General features: G+C 35.7%; 1 protein-coding gene across 2 annotated transcripts in view; it reads right to left on the reverse strand.

Annotated features, from left to right (window-relative positions):
- Nucleotides 1-257: 257 nt before the first annotated feature.
- Nucleotides 258-19,851, reverse strand: part of Mmp16 (matrix metallopeptidase 16) — a 218,499-nt gene continuing 198,905 nt past the window's right edge. The window contains exons 8-10 of one of the 2 annotated variants that reach the window (XM_076924116.1): nucleotides 7,282-7,432; nucleotides 5,945-6,060; nucleotides 258-1,835 (exon numbers count right to left, since the gene is read on the reverse strand). In XM_076924116.1, the coding sequence (XP_076780231.1) occupies nucleotides 1,501-1,835; nucleotides 5,945-6,060; nucleotides 7,282-7,432 (602 nt within the window). In that variant the 3' untranslated portion in view covers nucleotides 258-1,500. The remainder of the gene's footprint in view (nucleotides 1,836-5,944; nucleotides 6,061-7,281; nucleotides 7,433-19,851) is intronic. The other variant, XM_076924117.1, reaches the window with a different exon arrangement.

Below are 19,851 nucleotides of genomic sequence, written 5' to 3' on the forward strand. Positions count from 1 at the left end.
TGGCTAAATGCCAGAAGCCACCCCAACCCTTTGAGAACTATGGCTGACATGCAGTAGGTAATGCATTGGAAGGTACTCATGCAACTCAGAGTCATCGTTTTAATTCAGTCTTAACCAAGCAATGCTAACTGCATATTTTATGGCAAAGTGAGTTTTCATGCAATGGATTTTAAATAAAAAAAAATCAATATGTCTGAAGAAGAAAAAGCTTAGACTATACTAACCAATTATTCAAATAAAATTTCACTCTCATGAGATACTGTTAACAAAATATCCTTTTTATTTGCCAGAAAAGTTTTGGCAAGTCACATCATTGTTGTTTGTTATAAAAACCATTTATGCAGTACTGTCAGTCATTAAAGAATTACATGGGATTGCAAGGTATGCTTTACAAATCTGGACTTCCTGAACCTCTGATCACTTTCCGTTTTGGCAAGTTCTGCCAATGACCAGATTGCAAGACTGATCATCCTGACTCTGTAAGCTGGTCTGATAGTTCTCAAAGGGTTACACCGATGTATTAAAGGGTAACATAGCTTTATAAAATAACCATCACTTTCTTTACTTCAGAGACACAATGCTTCTTGCTCTGCTTTGCGCGGAGTATGGCTGACAGACCAATGGACGGCCTGGGACAAAGGCCTAACACAACTGGGAAGAATGTCACAATGATGCTGGATCAGGAGGCAAGAAGGGGTTCAGAAACATTTCAAAACAACTAAAGGGTCCTGTTTGAATACAGCTATGAATATGGAGGTGATGATACATTGTGGACATAGTTGAGAACAGCTGTAGAAAACGAAAAATGCATGTATTATTAAGGCTGTTACTATATTGCAGATATTTTGGCCCCTTGTTTGTTGGAAAATGGCTGTCCCAACAGTCTAGCGTCCTGCATGTATGTTCCAGATCTCCCACCTGACAAAACGATGTGCAGGAGACTATCCATAGTGGTCACAGAGCTATCTTCTTTGGAGACAAAGCTGTTTTGGATCTTCACACTTTCCTGAAAGTTCAATTGTGGATTTTGTTGTTTTTTTAAACTCTTCTTTTGCTTTAAACCAAAACCTATGGGTTTTCTGATTTGCTCTTTTTGTTTTTTCTCTCTCTCTCTTTCTTTCTCTTTCCCAGAAATGGGCTCAGATTTCAGAAGGAAAAGTATTTTTAAAAAATTTAAGAAGAAACTTTTCTTCTATATTTCCTCTTCTTCAGTTAATCCTGAAATTTTACTGGGCATTGAGCGTGCAGAGGAAAGGCCTAGAACTGAATGACAAAGAAAGACAGAGGACTGAAGAACGGCAGATACTGTGCATCATGGAAGCTTCTCCATGAATATATTTCCACTCATGTGCAGGACCAGCAACCATCTAGGTTTGGAAGGTCAGCCTCGATCAGGCTGCCACAAGCCTGCTCCTAGCTAGGAAACAGCATAACAGCTCTTGTCTTGAATCTCAAGTTACCACAAACTCCCAGAAAAGAAAGAAAAAAGAAATCCCTACATCACACCCACTCTTGCATAGAGCGTTTACAGTACAGTATGTGGCGGGGTGTTCCTTTCCGCTTGAACTGGAACACAGTGTAAACCAATACAAGGAGGCATAAGGCCAAGATGCAGGGAATGACAATAGCTATGGCTTTCACAGTGCTGGCTGTGTTGTCCAGTTTGATGACAATGTCTACATCATCTGGTGGGCTGAGTCCTTCTTTATCTCGGTCTGTTGGTCCATCACAGCCCATAAAGTCCTTGAGGATGGATCTTGGATACCCAGGTTCTACTTTGAGTATCTGGTTGTTGAATTTCCAATACTCCTTTCCTTTGTAGAAATAGGTAAAGCCTAGAGAGAAAACATACACATAGAGGTACCACTCATTTCTGACCATGTATATGCATATAGATGATAATGAAATAGTCAGCTTCTCAAAACATGTAGTTTAATATATTATTCTAAGAGAGAATGTCATCAATTCAATTGCATTACAAAAACTCTGCTTGCAGCATCCAAGGTTCTGTCTTTTTTCTTTCCCTCCCTCCCTTCCTTCCTTCCTTCCTTCCTTCCTTCCTTCCTTCCTTCCTTCCTTCCTTCCTTCCTTTCTTCCTTATCTTCCTCCATTCACCTTTTCTTTTTTTGAAAAATGGTCTAAGTTTGGATCCCAAGCTGTCCTAGAACTCTCTAAAGAGTGGAGAGTGGCCTCAAACACAGGTCAATTCATTTTTTGCCTCAGTCTCCCCAGTGCTGTAGATGTTTGGCACCAAACTGGCTAATATGTTGTAGTGCTTAAAAAAGCAAAAACTAAAACAAAATAAAACACAAACACAGAAGGAAAAAAACCCTATGACTGAAATGTATGCTACCTATAGGAAACTTGGGATGGAAATGGAAGGTTAGCTATATCCATTGCTATTGTAGAGTATAAGGAGGGCCTCATCCTTTATCTGGCTTATGGGATTACTATTATATAATTCATACTAGAATCATGACCTTTATCAGAGAATGCTGATTTCCTTGAAAAATTAGATCTTTAGTGATCCTTAAGGTGACACTGAGGAGGCTGTTCGGTGCACAATTTAAATGTTTCTTATCTAGTCAAATCTCGGGGCATTTGTTCAACATGTTAGTATCCAGTGTTTTTTGTATTCATCCCAAATTAAAAGTTCCCCTTTATTATTTGAATAAGAATGGAATGTCAATAATTTGAATAGTCAATGAAATGTAAATATTTTCTTTTCTCTGTTGGGAATTTTAAAAAGCAAAGAGTTGTTTATAACATGTTGTACCCTAATCCTAGATGTATGTTATGCCTACTTTGTCTTCTCTCCATTTGGGGTGTGTGTGTGTGTGTGTGTGTGTGTGTGTGTGTGTGTGATGGCTACTTATTTTATTCTAAATCTGTACTACCTAGATATACCCTATGGAATTTTAAAAATTATTATTAAATATTTTAGAAATACAGAAAAAATATCAGAATTCTACATTTAATATTAAAATAATACTTCTATTTAATCTATGAGGAACTGATATGTTTCAAATACCTCAGTAATCTATGATCCAACATAATAGATGTTTTAAGTTCTTAACGTACATAAACTTGTTAATTTTTAAAAAAAAATTTTTAGTATTTTGAGACAGATACCCAAATTTGTGATTATGAGACCTGGACTTGTTTTTTAATTTTGAGTAAAACTAAAGCAGAAATCAGAATCAACAGTAAAACAAAAAAAATGCTGTAGCAATTTAAAAATATATTTTGGAAGTTACCTATTTTGAACAGAGTGCTACAACCTAAGGATTCAAATGATTGTGATTGCATATTATTACTATGGGAGAGTTAAATTGTGAAAAGCACTGTTCTTTAGCCTTTATAACTGCTGCACTACTAAAAGAATTAATTTTGTTTTATTTTTTGAGAGATGTTGAGGTTCAGAGACTAATGCAATGACTAATACTGAATGAGACTTAAGCATCAGTCCATAGCTGCATGCAAATCACATGACTTTGCTTCTTAGAATGCTACTTCTCAAATAGGTGCCACTCACGGGATAATAGGCCAGATAGGTCATTATTGGTTATGTTATATTGGAAATTATTTTATTCAGTTCTGTAAAAGTCTGCTTTGGTTTTTAATTTTGAAGAAAAGTTATTCAGTCATAGCAATTTGCCAAATGAAAGGAGTGTATAGATTCAAAGTATTCTGCAGAACTAGTATTCGATCAGTCCAGTGAGACCTGGTATACTGATTCAGCAAGTTCAGATCAGAAATCCTGTGCATCTTTCAAATAACAGACTTTGAGATGATCAGAGATGACTAATATCATTGGCTTATAATTAGGCATTCAAAGTAGGTGAAAGTACTGCTAATAGTTATAAATGAGAAACTTATATCTATAAGTGCCCTTACTGCTAACATTTAGCAAAGATTAATTTCTATAAGGTAATGGACATAACAGAAAAGTTCAGAAGAATCTCATTCTATACTGACAAGTCTACAATTTAAATATTAGAGAAACAGACTCCAACCATGGAGACAGAATTTGCACTTACCGAATATAATCATCAGAATAAAACCTGATTAGTAGGACTAAAGGAGTATGTCTGGAATCTTTGCAACAGATGTTTATTAAATTTTGATTCTGCACTAATCAACTATAAAACTTTAGGTTTATTATCTTCACTTCTGAAATAGCAGATGGCGAACTCCTCAACTATTCATTCACTAAGAAATACCTGTGCTCTTTGACTCCTCTTTTATGCTTCTTATGAGGAAACTGATAAGAGAGAAATCAATGGGAGTGCAGTGCACTTTATATTCTTTTCATTAGTTTGGACCTTATGAGATCATTTCCTATTGTTTTGGGCTCGCAAAGTAATAAGGCAGTCTACTTCAGTGTCACATTATTGCCATAGGCCCTGTATCTATTTTTCTTTTTTTATTTTTTCTTGGATGAAATTAATTAGTACCCAATAAACATTAATGGATAGACTGAATCTTGTAAAATACCTATGTGAGTTGTATTTGGAGGTTTTCATATGGAGTAGTGAGGTGGATAATTAATACATTCAATCAACAGAACCAAGAAAGAGAGTTCGTTTAACAGGTAAGGACAGGTCTACAAAAATGAAACACAAATGTGAAAAATAGTTTGGATATAGTTAAACTAAAACTGTATACATAAATAAAATATTTGACTTGTATAGAATGTAGGAATAACTTTAAGGAGAATTTCATTATCGGAAATAGTTTTAGGAGAGTTAAAATCCTTCCAATCTCTTTAAAGAACACAGTTGAAGAATAATAGCTAAGAAGAAATCACATGATTTAGTTGCTATGTGAATAAAATTTTGAATAATATAGTTAACAATAGCAACAGCAACAACAAAAAGAAAACAAAAATATTACAATAACTAGAGTTTAAATTAATAACACAACTGTTTAGAAATCTGTATTTAGGATTTCCCCAATTTGGAGCAAGTGAGAAATTTAGAAATATACAACAGGTCATTTATCATTTCAATGTAATATGGAAAGTTTGTTTAACCATTTTGTTTTGTTTTACAGAGTGTATTAGATCATATTCAACATTGGTTAAATGGTTTGGTATCAAGTTTTAGAAATATGTCTAAATTATGTTCAGCAGTAAGCTATGTAACACAGATGAATATTGGTAAAAAAGATGGACAAATAAATTTATGTATAGTACTTGATACATAGGAAGCATTCAAATGACATAAGACAGTCATATTTCATGGCTGAAAAGAAAAAAATTAAATTTAATATTTAGATACTAGAAGTGACATATTTCACCTAGTTGGCAATAACATTAAAACCTGTAACTTAGTTATAAATTTATGAATTAAAGTAAATCACTATTAGGAGAAGATTTTTAATAGCAGATTTTGACAGTAATGAAACAGCAATTGAGAGAAAATATTCTATTGTTCTGTTTTCTTTGATGTATGATTATCAAACATAGTTTATAAGGCTTACATATTGTTTCTTATGATGATATTGATCTATTCAATCTACCCTGATTGTGCTGAGGAGAGTCTTCAGTTAAATATGATTGCCAAAATGTGCTAATGTAATTAATTGGCTGAATGTAGGACAGTGTCTTTGCGTTGAAATCCTGTTCAACATACATTTATTATTATTATATTTTCATACATTTTAATGGGTGAGTATATCAGGTTACTAAAACATATTTAATCCTCAATAGTAAACTACTATCTGTGTTTCCTTCTAATCAATTTGAATACTTATAAAAAATCAAAAACCTTTCAGAGTGTAAGTTAAATGTATATTCCTAAGGAGAACAAAACGAAATATAAATAGCTGTTATAAATATGAATAATTCATACTTATGGTATTTTCAAATTATTTGTCTTAACATTAAACTGTGATATTAAAACAGAATACTTAGGATCTGAGTAGTGTGTGCAATGTGTACCATTTTCTTTGTGGACAAAAGCTCCCTGAGGTGATTCAGGGATGCCCTTCCAGATGGTGATGGGCTTGGGGTAGCCAGGGTCCATAGTTTTCATTTCTTCACTGTATCTCCAATACCTAAAATCAAACAATCACAATACATATATGAAAAAGTCACTCATACAAGTATTTATATTTTCACTAGATGATCGTTCCTTTCAGTGCATCTGTTTTTAACTTAAAAAATTACTGATTGTAGTCATTGGAACAATGACTGACATCAAAATTATTCTGTATCTTCTGCAATGTATTATTATCCATTATTCATATGGTAAAATGACTATTTAATCTTTCAAAGTTAATAATCTTACTAAGTACATAAAGCTATAAGTAGACTAAAAATATATAAGGATGCCACCTGAAATTATATACATATCTATACATACATATAAACAGATGCAAGGTTTATAATCATGAGATATAAGCCTGAACAAAACCCACAACTCTAGCTTTTATTAACATTGGACTTTTAGATATGTGTTGATATAAACAGCAAACCACTTCATCAATGAAGATATAAAATGATGAGTTAGTAAGAGCTATGAAGAGAATACCACACAAAATGTTATAAAGCAATATATTAAAGCATTTGAAAGTAAGTCCTTTGTGAAACATTGATATTTGAGGTAATAAATGAGAGGAACAGCAAAAGTGAGAGAACAGCCATTAGAATAACAGGGAGAGCAACAGTGAGATCAGTGAAAACAACAGTGAGAGCAGCAGCGAAAGCAGTGAGAGAGCAGTGAGAACAGCAGTGAGACAGCAGTGAGAACAGCAGTGAGACAGCAGTGAGAACAGCAGTGAGAGAGCAGTGAGAGAGCAGTGAGAGAGCAGTGAGAGCAGCAGTGAGAGCAGCAGTGAGAGCAGCAGTGAGAGAGCAGTGAGTAAACAGTGAGAGCAGCAGTGAGAACAGCAGTGAGAGAGCAGTGAGAGCAGAAGTGAGAGCAGCAGTGAGAGATCAGTGAGAGCAGCAGTGAGAGAGCAGTGAGAGTAGCAGTGAGAAAACAGTGAGAACAGCAGTGAGAGAGCAGTGAGAGCAGCAGTTAGAACAGCTGTGAGAGATCAGTGAGAGAGCACTGAGAGCAGCAGTTATATTAGATGAATATAGTAAATAAAATGTCATCTTAAATATGTTATATAAAATACACCATGACAATATTTCTGCCATACTAACTATTGTTTATACACATACATGTCGTCGTCATTCACAGTGAATGTCTATCACTGAGTAAGAACCTTAATTGTCCAATTAGTTTACCACTAATGTTTGTGTCAATGGTGTGTCACCTACATACTGACCTGTCACCTTTGAAGAAATAGGTTTTGCCAACATCTTCCCACCATATGGCAGAATCAATACCATGAGGGGGGATTCCATTCCCAAGGGTAATCAAGTCATGAGGGTAACCGGGCTGAAGAGTTGTGTCCTTGAATACCCAGTATTTGTTACCTGTATAACATAAGTATAGATATAAAATGTGTGAGGAAAACATGAATTACAAGATGCCTGTCTGCTTAATGCATGTAAGTTACTAGGCAAGAGCTCCAGGAAATAAGTCAGTCATAGCCACAACTAGAATACTGACATTCTTGCTCAATCAACAGTCTGATTTTTTTCAAAAAGATATAATGAATAAATACCTAAAGAGTCTAAATATAACAGTTAATCTAAACATAAAATAGAACTATTAATATGGTATAAATCTGTATGTTAATTTTAAAACTAAATTTATAGTTCAGCCATAAGGAAACCATTCAATATCAAAGATTCTTCTCCTGGAATTTCAAAGATCCCATTTCTATGAACTGCTAGCGTCTTTGTTAGGTTTTTATATACTGTACCTGTTTCATTTTGTGATGCTAACATCTAGTCTGTATGAGCATTTCCAGTGGGTTGATCTTTTCCTTTTATTATGTAGGCATTTACAAGTAGCTTTTGTCAAACAAAGCTCTCCTGTTTTGACTCTGTGCTTACTAGAATTATAAAACTTATGAGTCACTCAAACAAAAGGAAAATTTTAATCCTAAACTGTTCAAAATTGCAGAGTACAAAATGCAGGCTTGTAGGAGGAGCTGAGGTGGGAGGAGTAAGGAGAGGAAGAGGAGGAGTAAGGGATAAGGAAGAGGAGGAGCTAAGGGTGAGACAGAAAGAGAGAGGAGAACATGATGGCTGATGTTCGTTTGTCTGTAGCAGTCAAAGGTAGTTGGTATATCTAGGTTGGGTATTGGGTTACACCTCTGATTGTAAGGACATCATGTTATTAATCTTTACTAAATATATAAGCCTCTGGATAATCTAAGCATTAGAGTCTTCTTTGTACTGAACCCACATGGTTGGTGGGATGGTCTGGGCAATGCCCAGCCTTGCAGAGACAGCATGGAAGATTGGCAGAGCCATCTCCCACACTGGCATCTCGTGGATGGCAGGGCTGGTGTTTCTGGCTGACCGTTTCTAGCTGTGCACACATCACCTCTGGCCACATGGTTGAGCTAGGCAGAGCCTCTGCAGCTTAGCCAGTTGGCTTAACCGGCGGCCACATTTTTAAATAATTACTACAACACAGGCTGACTTTAGTCAGTTGTGCTGATATTTGTAAATTGTCTATAGACAACACAACTCTCATACATCACTGCCTTTAGTATACTGTACTCATAACCACTTTAGTGAGACAAATCTACTTTATTGTTTCAGAGATACAGTATATTTATTGTTTTAAGGTTAAAGGCATTTTTTAGGGGTACAGATGGAAAGGGCTAATTGGTAATGGCATCAAATGAGCAGGAAGGACTGATTGGTACTGATTATCATGCGGGTGGGAAACCAGAGTGGGACCTGTGTGCTGAGTTATGGAGCCTTGCAGAGAGCTCTGTGCAAGGTCATTTTTCAGACAAGTAAAGTCTAGGCTGCTGTATTCAGGGAAATTCTCCAAAGACAGGCAGAGACGGGGAAGCTAATCTAAGAAAGGGAATTCCCCAATTTATGCAGAGCTCAGAAAGCAATCTGATCATAGGAGACTGCTACCTTAATAGCCAGGTTCTCCAACAGCAAGCATTTCTTACTTCACTGAAAGTTAATTTCCACTTGACATTTAACTGAAACTTTCACTTTTAGGGTCATTTACACTTCAACTGATTCTTTACTGTGGTGTTTTGAATGAAAATGTCCCCTATAGACTTATATATTTGCAAGTATAGTTCTCAGGTAGTAAACTGTTTGAGAAATATTAGAACAATTAGGAGGTTTGGCCCTGTCAGAGTAGTTGTGGTTATTGAAAAAAGTGTGTCACTGAGGGTGGACTCTGAGGTTCAAAATACCTATGTCAGGAGCAGTGGTTCTTGACTATTTGCCTGAGAATTGCGATGTAAAACCCTCAGCTATTTCTCTAGTTCCATACCTGTCTGCATGGTACCATGCTTCCTGCAACAATGATAATGGACAAAGGCCCTCAGAGTAAGCCCAAAATTAAATGCCTTTTTTATCAGACTTGTATTGGTCATTCTGTTTCTTCACAGCATTAGAACACAAGTACTATACTCCATCTTATTTGTAGATTCAACTGACCACTTAAAGTAGTTTCTTCCCTAAGCAAATAGGAAGACATGTTATGCTGTTTCTTTGCCCACTCTAGCTTGTTTTTGAACTTGTTTTATTGTGTCTTCATCAACACATTAATGTTGATGTTTCTTTCTTTTTTCTTAGTATAAATGTTGTTTGTGCATTCAACACTGGATTCTCATCTTGCTATTTTGAAGGGTTTGCTGTTTTGAGGGAATAGGGCCTGGTCAGTTGATATTGGTCACTAGAGGCAGGCCTGCTATGCTCTGCTGCCTGCCCATTAAAGTATGGATAGCACTGTTACACTGTCATTCCAGTTGTTCTGCCTTGCTTTCCCTCTAACAGGGACTGAAATCCCATTGAAACCACAAGTCAAAATCAGGTTTCTTCCTTTAAGTTATCTGTCAGGACTTCTGTCACAGTGAAAAGGAATGTGGCTACTACAAAACACAAAATCAGTACTGTAAGAGCCATATTAGAGATGACTGTACTGTAAACCTTTAGTAATATTGAGATACTGACATTAGTCAGTAAACATCCTTTGCCTCAAAGAATTACCTCCCTTCTCCTTTCTGATGAACAATTTTATGACCAGCCATTCCCTTTGGAGTTGAGATTTAGAAAGTAGTGAGATTATATCACCACTAATAAATGTTATAATTTACTTGTCTTTATAAAATTTTAGTCTCCCCTTCACACCAGAATTATAATACATTACAACATTTAAGCTACATTTATAGATGACTGTGCATATAACATCATGAAGATCCATTTAAGCAAGGGAAATTTGGTATCTGTGAACTGAAAAATCACTGGAGTGCAATGAGCAAGGAAACATCACTAAGAACCAAGCCAATGGGCTCCACAGTATTTGAAGTGCATTGGTAAAGCCTTCAAAGTAGTCACATTGGGGAAGGAACATGATGAATTTTAATTTTCAAAAAAATTTTTGGGGTCTTCTCACAAACGTTACAGACAGAAAATTATAGACAAGAAGACCAGTCTTTTGTGTGAATAAACTAAGTAAAGGAATTCATTCAGTAATTAAATTCCTCTGTCTTCTGATGTAGGCAATAGAGATACAGGAGTGAACAAGGTGGACAACATTACCTGTCTCATAAGTCTTATCATCTAGAAAGGGGGAAAGGGGGAAATTAACCTAAAAACAAGCAAAGTAACAAAGAAAAACAACTTTGAAGAGAAAAATGCTTATATTTAATAAATGTCATCACTAGGATGGAGAAATATTAGTGGCAAGTTTGTACTGAATACAGTTAAGATTGCCATTCAATCTATGGTATGGAATGCATGTACATGTCTGAAGGGATATCATTTGCACTTGTATGTGCACATGCATGTGCACATGGAGGCCAGAGGTCAACATCATCTGTCATTTCTTAGGAACTGTCCCCCTTGATTTATGAAACAGGGCGTATCACTGGCCTAGAGAATTGTGAAGTAGGCTAAGCTGACTGGCTAGTGATCAACCTGATAATACTTGTCTTCACCTTCCAGGTGTTGAGATTTTAATTCATAACAATCTCTACTCAATCTTGATGTATATACATATTCAAAGATACTAGATTAGCAAAGGCTGTCTGAAATGAAAGAAATAATGAAAGCAAATGGTGTATTGGAACAAAGTTTACTGTATGGTTAGCAAAAATCAGTTGAAGCTGAGATGGTAAGGTTCAGGTAAGGAGATTTAGAATTTAGTGGGATTATATCACTCACTACCAATAGATGTTATAATTTACTTGTCTTCAATAGGAGTTTGTATTCAATTGAATATAAGTTTGGATTTTATTTTAAAAGACATAGGAAGTAATTACCAAGTATATAAAATGGTTTTGTCACTGTTTGAACTAATATGCAAAAGATACTAGTGGAAAGGAGAAAATGCACTCATCTTATGTTTTTAAGTTGGAATTGATGGGTATCACTGTGCGACTGGATGAAAGAAGGATAATATTAAAGATTATTCTCAACTCATGCAGATAGACAAGAGAATATGATAATTATTGAATAAGAAGGTAAGACTAGAGATTGGTGGGAACTGCAAATTCAAATTAAGAGTGTGAGATGTTAGTGATACGTGTCTATGAACAAGCAAGAAGACATAACTGTTTCTGCCAGTACAATTATAATAATCTGTAGGTTATAAGTATTAAGTAGCATTTGACAATTTAGTACCATGTGAAGAGGATATAGTGGTTACAAAAAAACCCCACAACTTGCCATCTAAAAAGAAATGTCTTTTACAAAATGGCCACTTGTAGAACTAGGGAAAATAGGTAAAAGAGGAATAAGACACAATGGTGATGGTTAAAATAATAGAAATTGCAGTGATAGAGAGACAGTGATAGAGAAAGAGGGACACATGAAAAAACTGGGTCTCTCTAGGGCCAATACCAGTAGCACCGGAAAACCGAACAGTATGTATTGTGGAGGATTTTCTACACAGTTAATTGATAACTGAAAAGGTGACTTCTCGCTATGACTTGTGTCCTAGTTTCATTTATTTGTGATCAGGTATCCTGACAAAAAGCAACTCAGAGGAGAAATGGTTTATTTCAGCCCACAACTCCAGATTATTGTCCATCATGAGGAAACCAGGAACATGAAAAAGCTAGTCATATCACATCCCCAGTCAAGAGCAGAAAGTGAAGTGACCACATGGATGCTCACTGTATCCAGGACCCTCTCTATACTTACACAGTCCAAACTCCAATCCCAGGAAATGGTGCTGCCCAAAGAGGGTTTGTGTTTTCACATTCATTAACAAGTGATCCAGACATCTCCCCATACACATGCCTTTAGGGAAATTTATGAAGCATACAATTTAGCCAACCCCTCAATGAAATTCTGCCCAGACGATTCCATGTTGTCAACTTGGCAATTATGATTAACTATCACACCCAACTTCTTATTAATTTTATTCAGGCAGTGTAGATAAAACTTATTCTATTTATCACACAATAAACCTGGTTTCTGTCACTATTACTTGTCCCTTGAAGGCCATTTCTATTGTCAGTAATAACAGTGCCGTTCCATTTTCTCTTTTACAAGCAATTACTCCATCCCTCATTCTCAGTTTTCACTCTCAACAAGGATGAGGAGAAGGCATTGACTGAGTAAGGCAGCTTGACTGAAAGAGGAAAGAGAGGAGGATAAATGAAGGACTGAGCTGTGAATGGATCAGACACAGGGTTCTGTTAGAAAGAAAGTGAGGCTAGTATGTGCAGTTCCTGTGCAGTGAGTTATCATGCCTTTGCTCCCTGAAGCTCGATTAACATATTTGAGCTTTCCTTTTAACTGAATGAGACAGCTTCTTTATGAACTTGGAGCATCCAAATTCTATACAAGGTATAATATACATATGACCTTTGAATTAGCATCCTGGCTTTTAGCCAATCAACTGTGCTGTCTTCTAGTTAACTTCCTTAGGGACTGGATGACAACTCTGTGGCTTGTACTACCACAAATCTCTTTTCTTGCTAGCCTGCCTCTAGGTTGTCCCACTTTCATTTATTTTTCTCAAGGCAATGAGAAAACTCTTCTAAAATTTATTTTAATCACACACAAGAGAAATATAATTCATATATATTCATTGCAAGGCTCCTTTCAACAATGGTTGGTTTATCTCATCCTCATATCATGTATCAGCTATTTACAAGAAATATCATCCCTTCAATATTTACTTTTGATCTTTTCTGTGGGAGCACGATGCCTGAATAACAGTGTTTTGTTTTACTGCCAGAGGGCCTAGCCTTTGTCTTTACCACATTACTTAGTTAACGGTTTGGAACAGCCACTCAAAGCTGTGAGAAACCACAAGAAACAAAATATTGACATGTTGTATACAGCACCTGAACATAATTTAATGTTTTGAATAAATGGCTACTGGTGCAAAGAACCATGATTAAACTACAAGAAGAATCATATACAGGATCAATGATCTAAAAATAAAATAAGACTATGTAAATAGTATGGAACTTATCAACTTTAAATCTTGTCAACAAAGCTAGAGAATTAATCTTATAATGAATAGCCTCACCTGATCCGACAGAAACAGCTCAGTATTGTGCCGAAAAGCCATGCAAATGTTATATTTATCTATGTGTTGGGAAATGCCATCATATGATACACATTTCTCCATGTTCTTTTTAAATCAGCAAACTTTAAAGTAAGTGCCTCACTTAACGTTCAGATCACATTTTTGACAAAACAAGAAAAAGGAAAATCTAAAAAAAAAACCGTTTCACAGCACTCGGCCTACTTTAGGCCCTCATCTCTTTCACTATTAAAAGGAGAAATCTTAAAACAATAGGAGAGAACTTTGAAAGGCCCCTTCTACTGACCTACGGCTTATACTTTCCACATCCTTCCCTTTCATCTCATGTCTAATTAGAAAAGAACTTTTGGTTGTTATGCCCCCATGTGACCTACTGAGAATAAGCCATTCCCCAGGTCAGCTCAACTGTGGCTATACAGCAGGAGCATTCTATACTTTACAATATGTACATTAGCATTTTTAAACTTTTATTATCTTCATGATGATTTCTTCACACTTTATCCATGTTCCCAGTGGGCAAATACACTTAGAATGAAGTGTTCATAGAGCTTTTCTATCTATATATTGCTTATATGTCTCAAGAGAGAATAACTTACAAGAAAACCAAAGTTGATGTTTTTAATTGACATTCTTATTATTTCATTAGCTTTTTTCTTCTATCCAGTCTACACATATGATGTGTATATTTGTGTGTACATACGATGCTTGTGCATGCATTTGGGCTCAAATGTGTGATTGCAGGGCCCACATGCAATGGCTCTTCTGGCCAGGTAATGAAATAACATAAGATGTTGGTGTCCACCTTTTGCCTTGGTTGAGACAAAGTCTTGTTTGCCTCTGTGTGTGCTCAGCTAGCTGGCCTGCAAGCTCCCATGGTTTCCCTGATCTCGTCTACCGTCTCATTATTAGAACATTTGGAGTAGCGTTCTCTGTGTATAGTATAAAGCATTGCATAGATGCTGAGAATTGAAATTTAGGTCATCATACCTTGGAACTTTGGAGGCTAGGGAGATAGCTCAGAATAATGTTTCTTAAAAGCTATTTGATGTAATTGCTTTACTATTATTTTAATATATTCCATTTATATAAAGGAATAATCGGTCTTCTCTTTTTTAGTGAACAAGACTTTATACAGGAGACCATGACTTTTCTCTTTTAGGAATAAAAACTGAACAATATAATTTTAAATGTACTTAAATGTCCTTGAAAATAATAAAGAAAAACAAATCGAAAACCTTAGCAGCATTTGCTGTTGGTTTATAGGATGAAATGTTATAGATCGAAATCTTATGAGAAACCATGACCTTGCCTCTGGGTATTATAGTCCAAAATTCAAGGGAATATCAATTTAACAAGTGTCAGTACTTACATTTCTGTGTGTTTATTAAAGAAAGCCACATAATTCCTTCTGCATTTAAATTAGTTAGGAGTGTCACATGACAAAACTGAGGTGATGTGTTCTATTCTTTAGTTTCTGTTTGAGTGATCTATATTCAACTCACTTTATTATTATTATTTTTTTTTATAAAAGGTAGCCTTTTGCTTAGGTTATCGTCAACATGCCTGATTCTTGAAGATACTATTGATCTGTGATGCAGAATAAAGGATTTTACTGTATCTCAAGTGACATTGATATGTTCTGCTGGAAGTGGAAATATTGATTTTATTGACATTGTATTGGAGGAGGCAGATACAGTATCAAAAAGTCAGAATAAAGCAGAGAAGTACAGTAAATAAAAAGGATAACTTGAAATAATAGGCAAAAATCCATTAGAATTTAGAAGCCACAGGGAATTTTTGTGGGAATAATCTATCTCACGCAGTCATGATCTGTTTGTTTACTGCCTGTGATGGTTACCGAAATAGGGGATGCAGGTTTGCCAAGGAAGGCAACACACACATTTCTCACTCTTATGGACGTTTCAGACTACATATATTCATGGAAAACAATTATCAACATGAGAGTAGTGAGGAACATGGATCAGCTAGAAGGAGCGAAGCTGTGAGAAACTGGAGTAACTAAAGAGATAGGGAATGATATAATTCTATTTTACTTTAAAACACATTTTAAAAGAAGATATTTTAAACAAAACAAAACAAAACAAAACAAAACAAAATGACCACGGGTTCCAAGAAGAAAAGCTAAGAACAGAAGGAATTAAAACACAACTTGAGGAGTGTCTGATATTCATGACACAAAGCCTAAGAGGCAAACATAGTTATATGTGTCTTAACTACAGTACCCAGGAGACAGAGACAGGTGGATGTCTGTGAGTTTGTAGGCAGTATTTCTACCTAGTGAGTTCTAAGATAGCTAAAGTTAATTGGTGAGATTCTGTTTTTAAAACAAATTTAACACAATACCGCCCAAATTACAACACAATTCTTTACACATAGTTAAAAAATATTAAACTTCATATGTAAGTTTCACCTAACACTAAGGGAGTCAGATACACAGACTCACAGCAAAACATTAGATGGCGATTGGGTAATCCTGTGGAAGAGAATGAAGGATTGTAAGGGCCAGAATGGTCAAGAACACCACGTGCAAACCTACAGAATCAAATAGGGATCACAGAAACTGTGATCATTCATATAACTGACTTAGGGCCTTTGTAGGAAGATCTGTTCTGTAGCTTTGTCTTTGGGGTGGGGGGAACTCCTAACAGGAGATGTCTCTGACTCTGCTGCCCACCTTTGAATCCACTTTTCCCTAAGTAGGCTGCTTAGTCTAGTGTGAATAGAAGATGTGCCTCGTCTTACTGCAACTTGATATGCCTCAGCTGGGAAACCTTACCTTTTTGGAAGAGAAAGGGAGGAGGAATGGATGGATAAAGGAAGAATGAAAAATGCTATCAGGATGTAATGTAAATTAATTGATTGATTAATAAATTAATTAAAATAAAAATAAACAAAATATTGCACATTTGCCTAAAACTCAGCACATATTATTTATTGGATGAATTTCTGTGTGTATGTATGTATGTATGTATGTATGTATGTATGTATGTACTGAGAAACCCTCAGGGGGGTTAAAATATTCTCAAAAAGACATTTATTTTTGGTTAGGTTGTTGTAGGCTTGGTTAGTGGAATATTTAACAGCTTTTACATTAAGTAGAAGTGGAGGGCCACAAGCTTTGAGAAATTTGATAGGTCAGTATGTCAAAGATTTCCTAAATTTGTTTATTGTACACTGAAATTTCTCAGTCAGAACTGTGGAAATAATCAGATTTTAAATTGATATACAGTGTCTTAGTAAGGGCTTTTATAGCACTCATAGTATTTTACAGACACTATGACCAAGGCAACCCTTATAAAGACAACATTTAATTGAGGCTGGTTTACAGGTTTAGTGGTTCAACTCATTATCATCAACCTGGAATACAGCAGTGTCCAGACAGGTATGCTGCAGGAGAAGCTTAGAGTTCTACATCTTTATCGGAAGGCTGCTAGGAGAAGACTTATCCACGCACCTAAGATGAGAATGTTAAAGCCCATGCCCACAGTGACACACAAACAAGGCTATACCTCCTAATACTGCCATTCTCTGGGCCAAGCATATGCAAACCATCACATGAGTGATGTCCTACCACTTACTCTATATATTTATGGATCTCTCTTTCTCTCTCTCTCTCTCTCTCTCTCTCTCTCTCTCCACACACACACATATGTACACACACACACACACACACACATATATATATATATATATATATATATATATATATATATATATACATATATCTATGTTAGCATATATGTGTTTAACATCAACATTAAATCAACATATCTTTATTTTCCCTTATTATTTAGGACATTGTTTCATTTCTCTCATCTATATGTCAGAAATTCATAATGACCTAAATTCATAAAGTTATTAAACATCTTTGAAGACTTTGCTTTTGTAGATTCTACAGTATTATCAATTAAGTAAACAATTTTGAATTCTATGTTGATGTTGTAGTCACTGGAATGTGAAGCTCATATCCCCTTCAGAAGAACATTTCGTATCAGATAAACACTTTCCTTTGAGAAATTTAACAGCCTTTCTGACAAACCTTATGACTGCCTAACCCAGTGATTGTCACTCCTAAGTGTAAATAAAAGAATGCCCTGAATGTTTTTGAAAACGAAAATTTTCAGACATACAAAAAATATATATGCTAGATGTCAGAGTGAATTAAAATGAAAATAAAAATAATTTTAATATTAAAGATTTCTGAATACTTACAAGTTTAAATACATGATTTTAATGGGAATTGTTTTTTTTTCTTTTATTGGATATTTTCCTTATTTACATTTCAAATATACATTTCAAATATTATCCCCTTTCCAGGTCTCCCATCTGGAAACCTCCTATCCCATCTGCCCTTCTCCTATCTCTATGAGGGTGCTTCTCCACCCACCCACCCACTCCTGCCTTCTCGCATTTTCATTGCCCTACACTGGGGCATCGAACCTGACAGGACCAAGGGCCTCTCTTCTCACTCATGTCCAACAAGGCCACATATGCGATGCCATGTATTCTTTGGTTGTTGGTCCAATCCCCATGTGCTTTGGGGGTGGGTCTGGCCAGTTGACAGACACTGTTGATCCCCCAAGGGCTGCAAATCCCCTCACTCCTTCAGTCCCTTCTCCAACTCCTTCATCAGAGACCCCATGGAAAGTTTAAGTTATCAACTATTAAATTTTATTATAGAATTAAAAGCTCCTCAGTAAAGCCAATAAAACAAAAAATTAAAACATTAGTATGGCATGTGTTATTAAATATTAATTAATATTAATTAGTTAATATTAATTAATTTATAAATTAATTAATTCATGTGAATTAGTATTTTAGGTTAAAGTCAGATAGTTGTTGATATGTATTTTATTATACTGTTCTTTTTTTTTTTTTTTTAATTAGATCTTTCATTTACACTTCAGATACCATCCCGTTTCCCCATTCTCCCCCCCCCCTTAGAAAACCCCTATCCCATGCCCCCTTTCCTTTTTGCATTTATACATTTTTTAAAGAAATGTTAATCATAGGCTTTATAAGTTTGGTATTGTTCAATCAGAGGTGTAACCCACTACCCAACCTAGATATATCAACTATCTTTGACTGGTGGAGATACATAAACATCTGCTTCCCTGTTTCCCCCCTCTATCTCTCTTTCATCACCTAGCTTCTCCTCTCCTTCTTCTTCTCCTCTTCTTACTCCTTTTCTTCCTCTCAGTACTCCTCCCACCTTAGCTCCTCCTACACATCACACTTCCTGTTAAAAGGAAACTTTTCTCTCAAAATACAATTAGAGCATAATTATGCCTATTTGTACCAGTGAGGTACAAGATAGTCCTAATACCCAGTCCATCCTTTTGTTGACTAACCAGCACCTCTGTCATCTATCCTAATTAAAACACTTAGTTCTGAACCTGGCTTTTTCCTTGGCTTTAGGATGAATGTCAGCTGATGACCATACACTCAGATCTTTTCTCTCAAAGTAAATAGCTATAAGTTTTCAACCCCATCAGAAATCCAGAATGACTGAGTTGACTATAATTGTGGGAAGCACCAAGCATAGCTTCTAAAACTTAGCCAATTTATAGAGACCTCTGAACACCTGGACACTCGCTCTACTTCGAAACGTTGGAGCATCTGTTCTTCTGCCTTCTGGCCCAGGATCATCTGACAGACCTTAGTGCTGCAGAATTATTAAGGGCTGATTACTCTGTCTAGGCAGATATAATCAGTCGACTATTCTGCAAGTGTGTCCTTTTCTGGACAGTAATTTGTCTGTAGAAGGAAAGTGGCAATTCTTGCCTAGTGGCTGTCTCACCACAACTGGAGTAACTCCAAGGATGCTCAATTTCTTCTTAGAGTTTAACATAGGAAGCTGTCCGGAGCAGACAGGTCTCTAATGAAAATGAACATTAATACTGAAATGTTTGTCATGTCAATTCTAAGGATTTCTGATGTTTTGAAAACCAGCTATCCATGTAAGGTAATCTGGAGTGTTGCCTGTTAACTCCACTCAGCTATTTCTAAATAAAACATAGAGAACACCCTTATAATAAACTCCAAGTCATGAATTTGCTATATTTTTGACAAAATTTTAAAAAGCTAGAATTTAATTAATATTTATAATTTAGGTAACATAATTCATGTGCTCTGTATTTATTCTTTACATGTAGTAAGAATCCTAAACATCTATTGTAACCCTTTTTTTCATTATCACTCCCAGACAAATAATTGG

This window comes from Arvicanthis niloticus, chromosome 25 (genome assembly GCF_011762505.2).
Source record: "Arvicanthis niloticus isolate mArvNil1 chromosome 25, mArvNil1.pat.X, whole genome shotgun sequence".
Taxonomy (NCBI): domain Eukaryota; kingdom Metazoa; phylum Chordata; class Mammalia; order Rodentia; family Muridae; genus Arvicanthis; species Arvicanthis niloticus.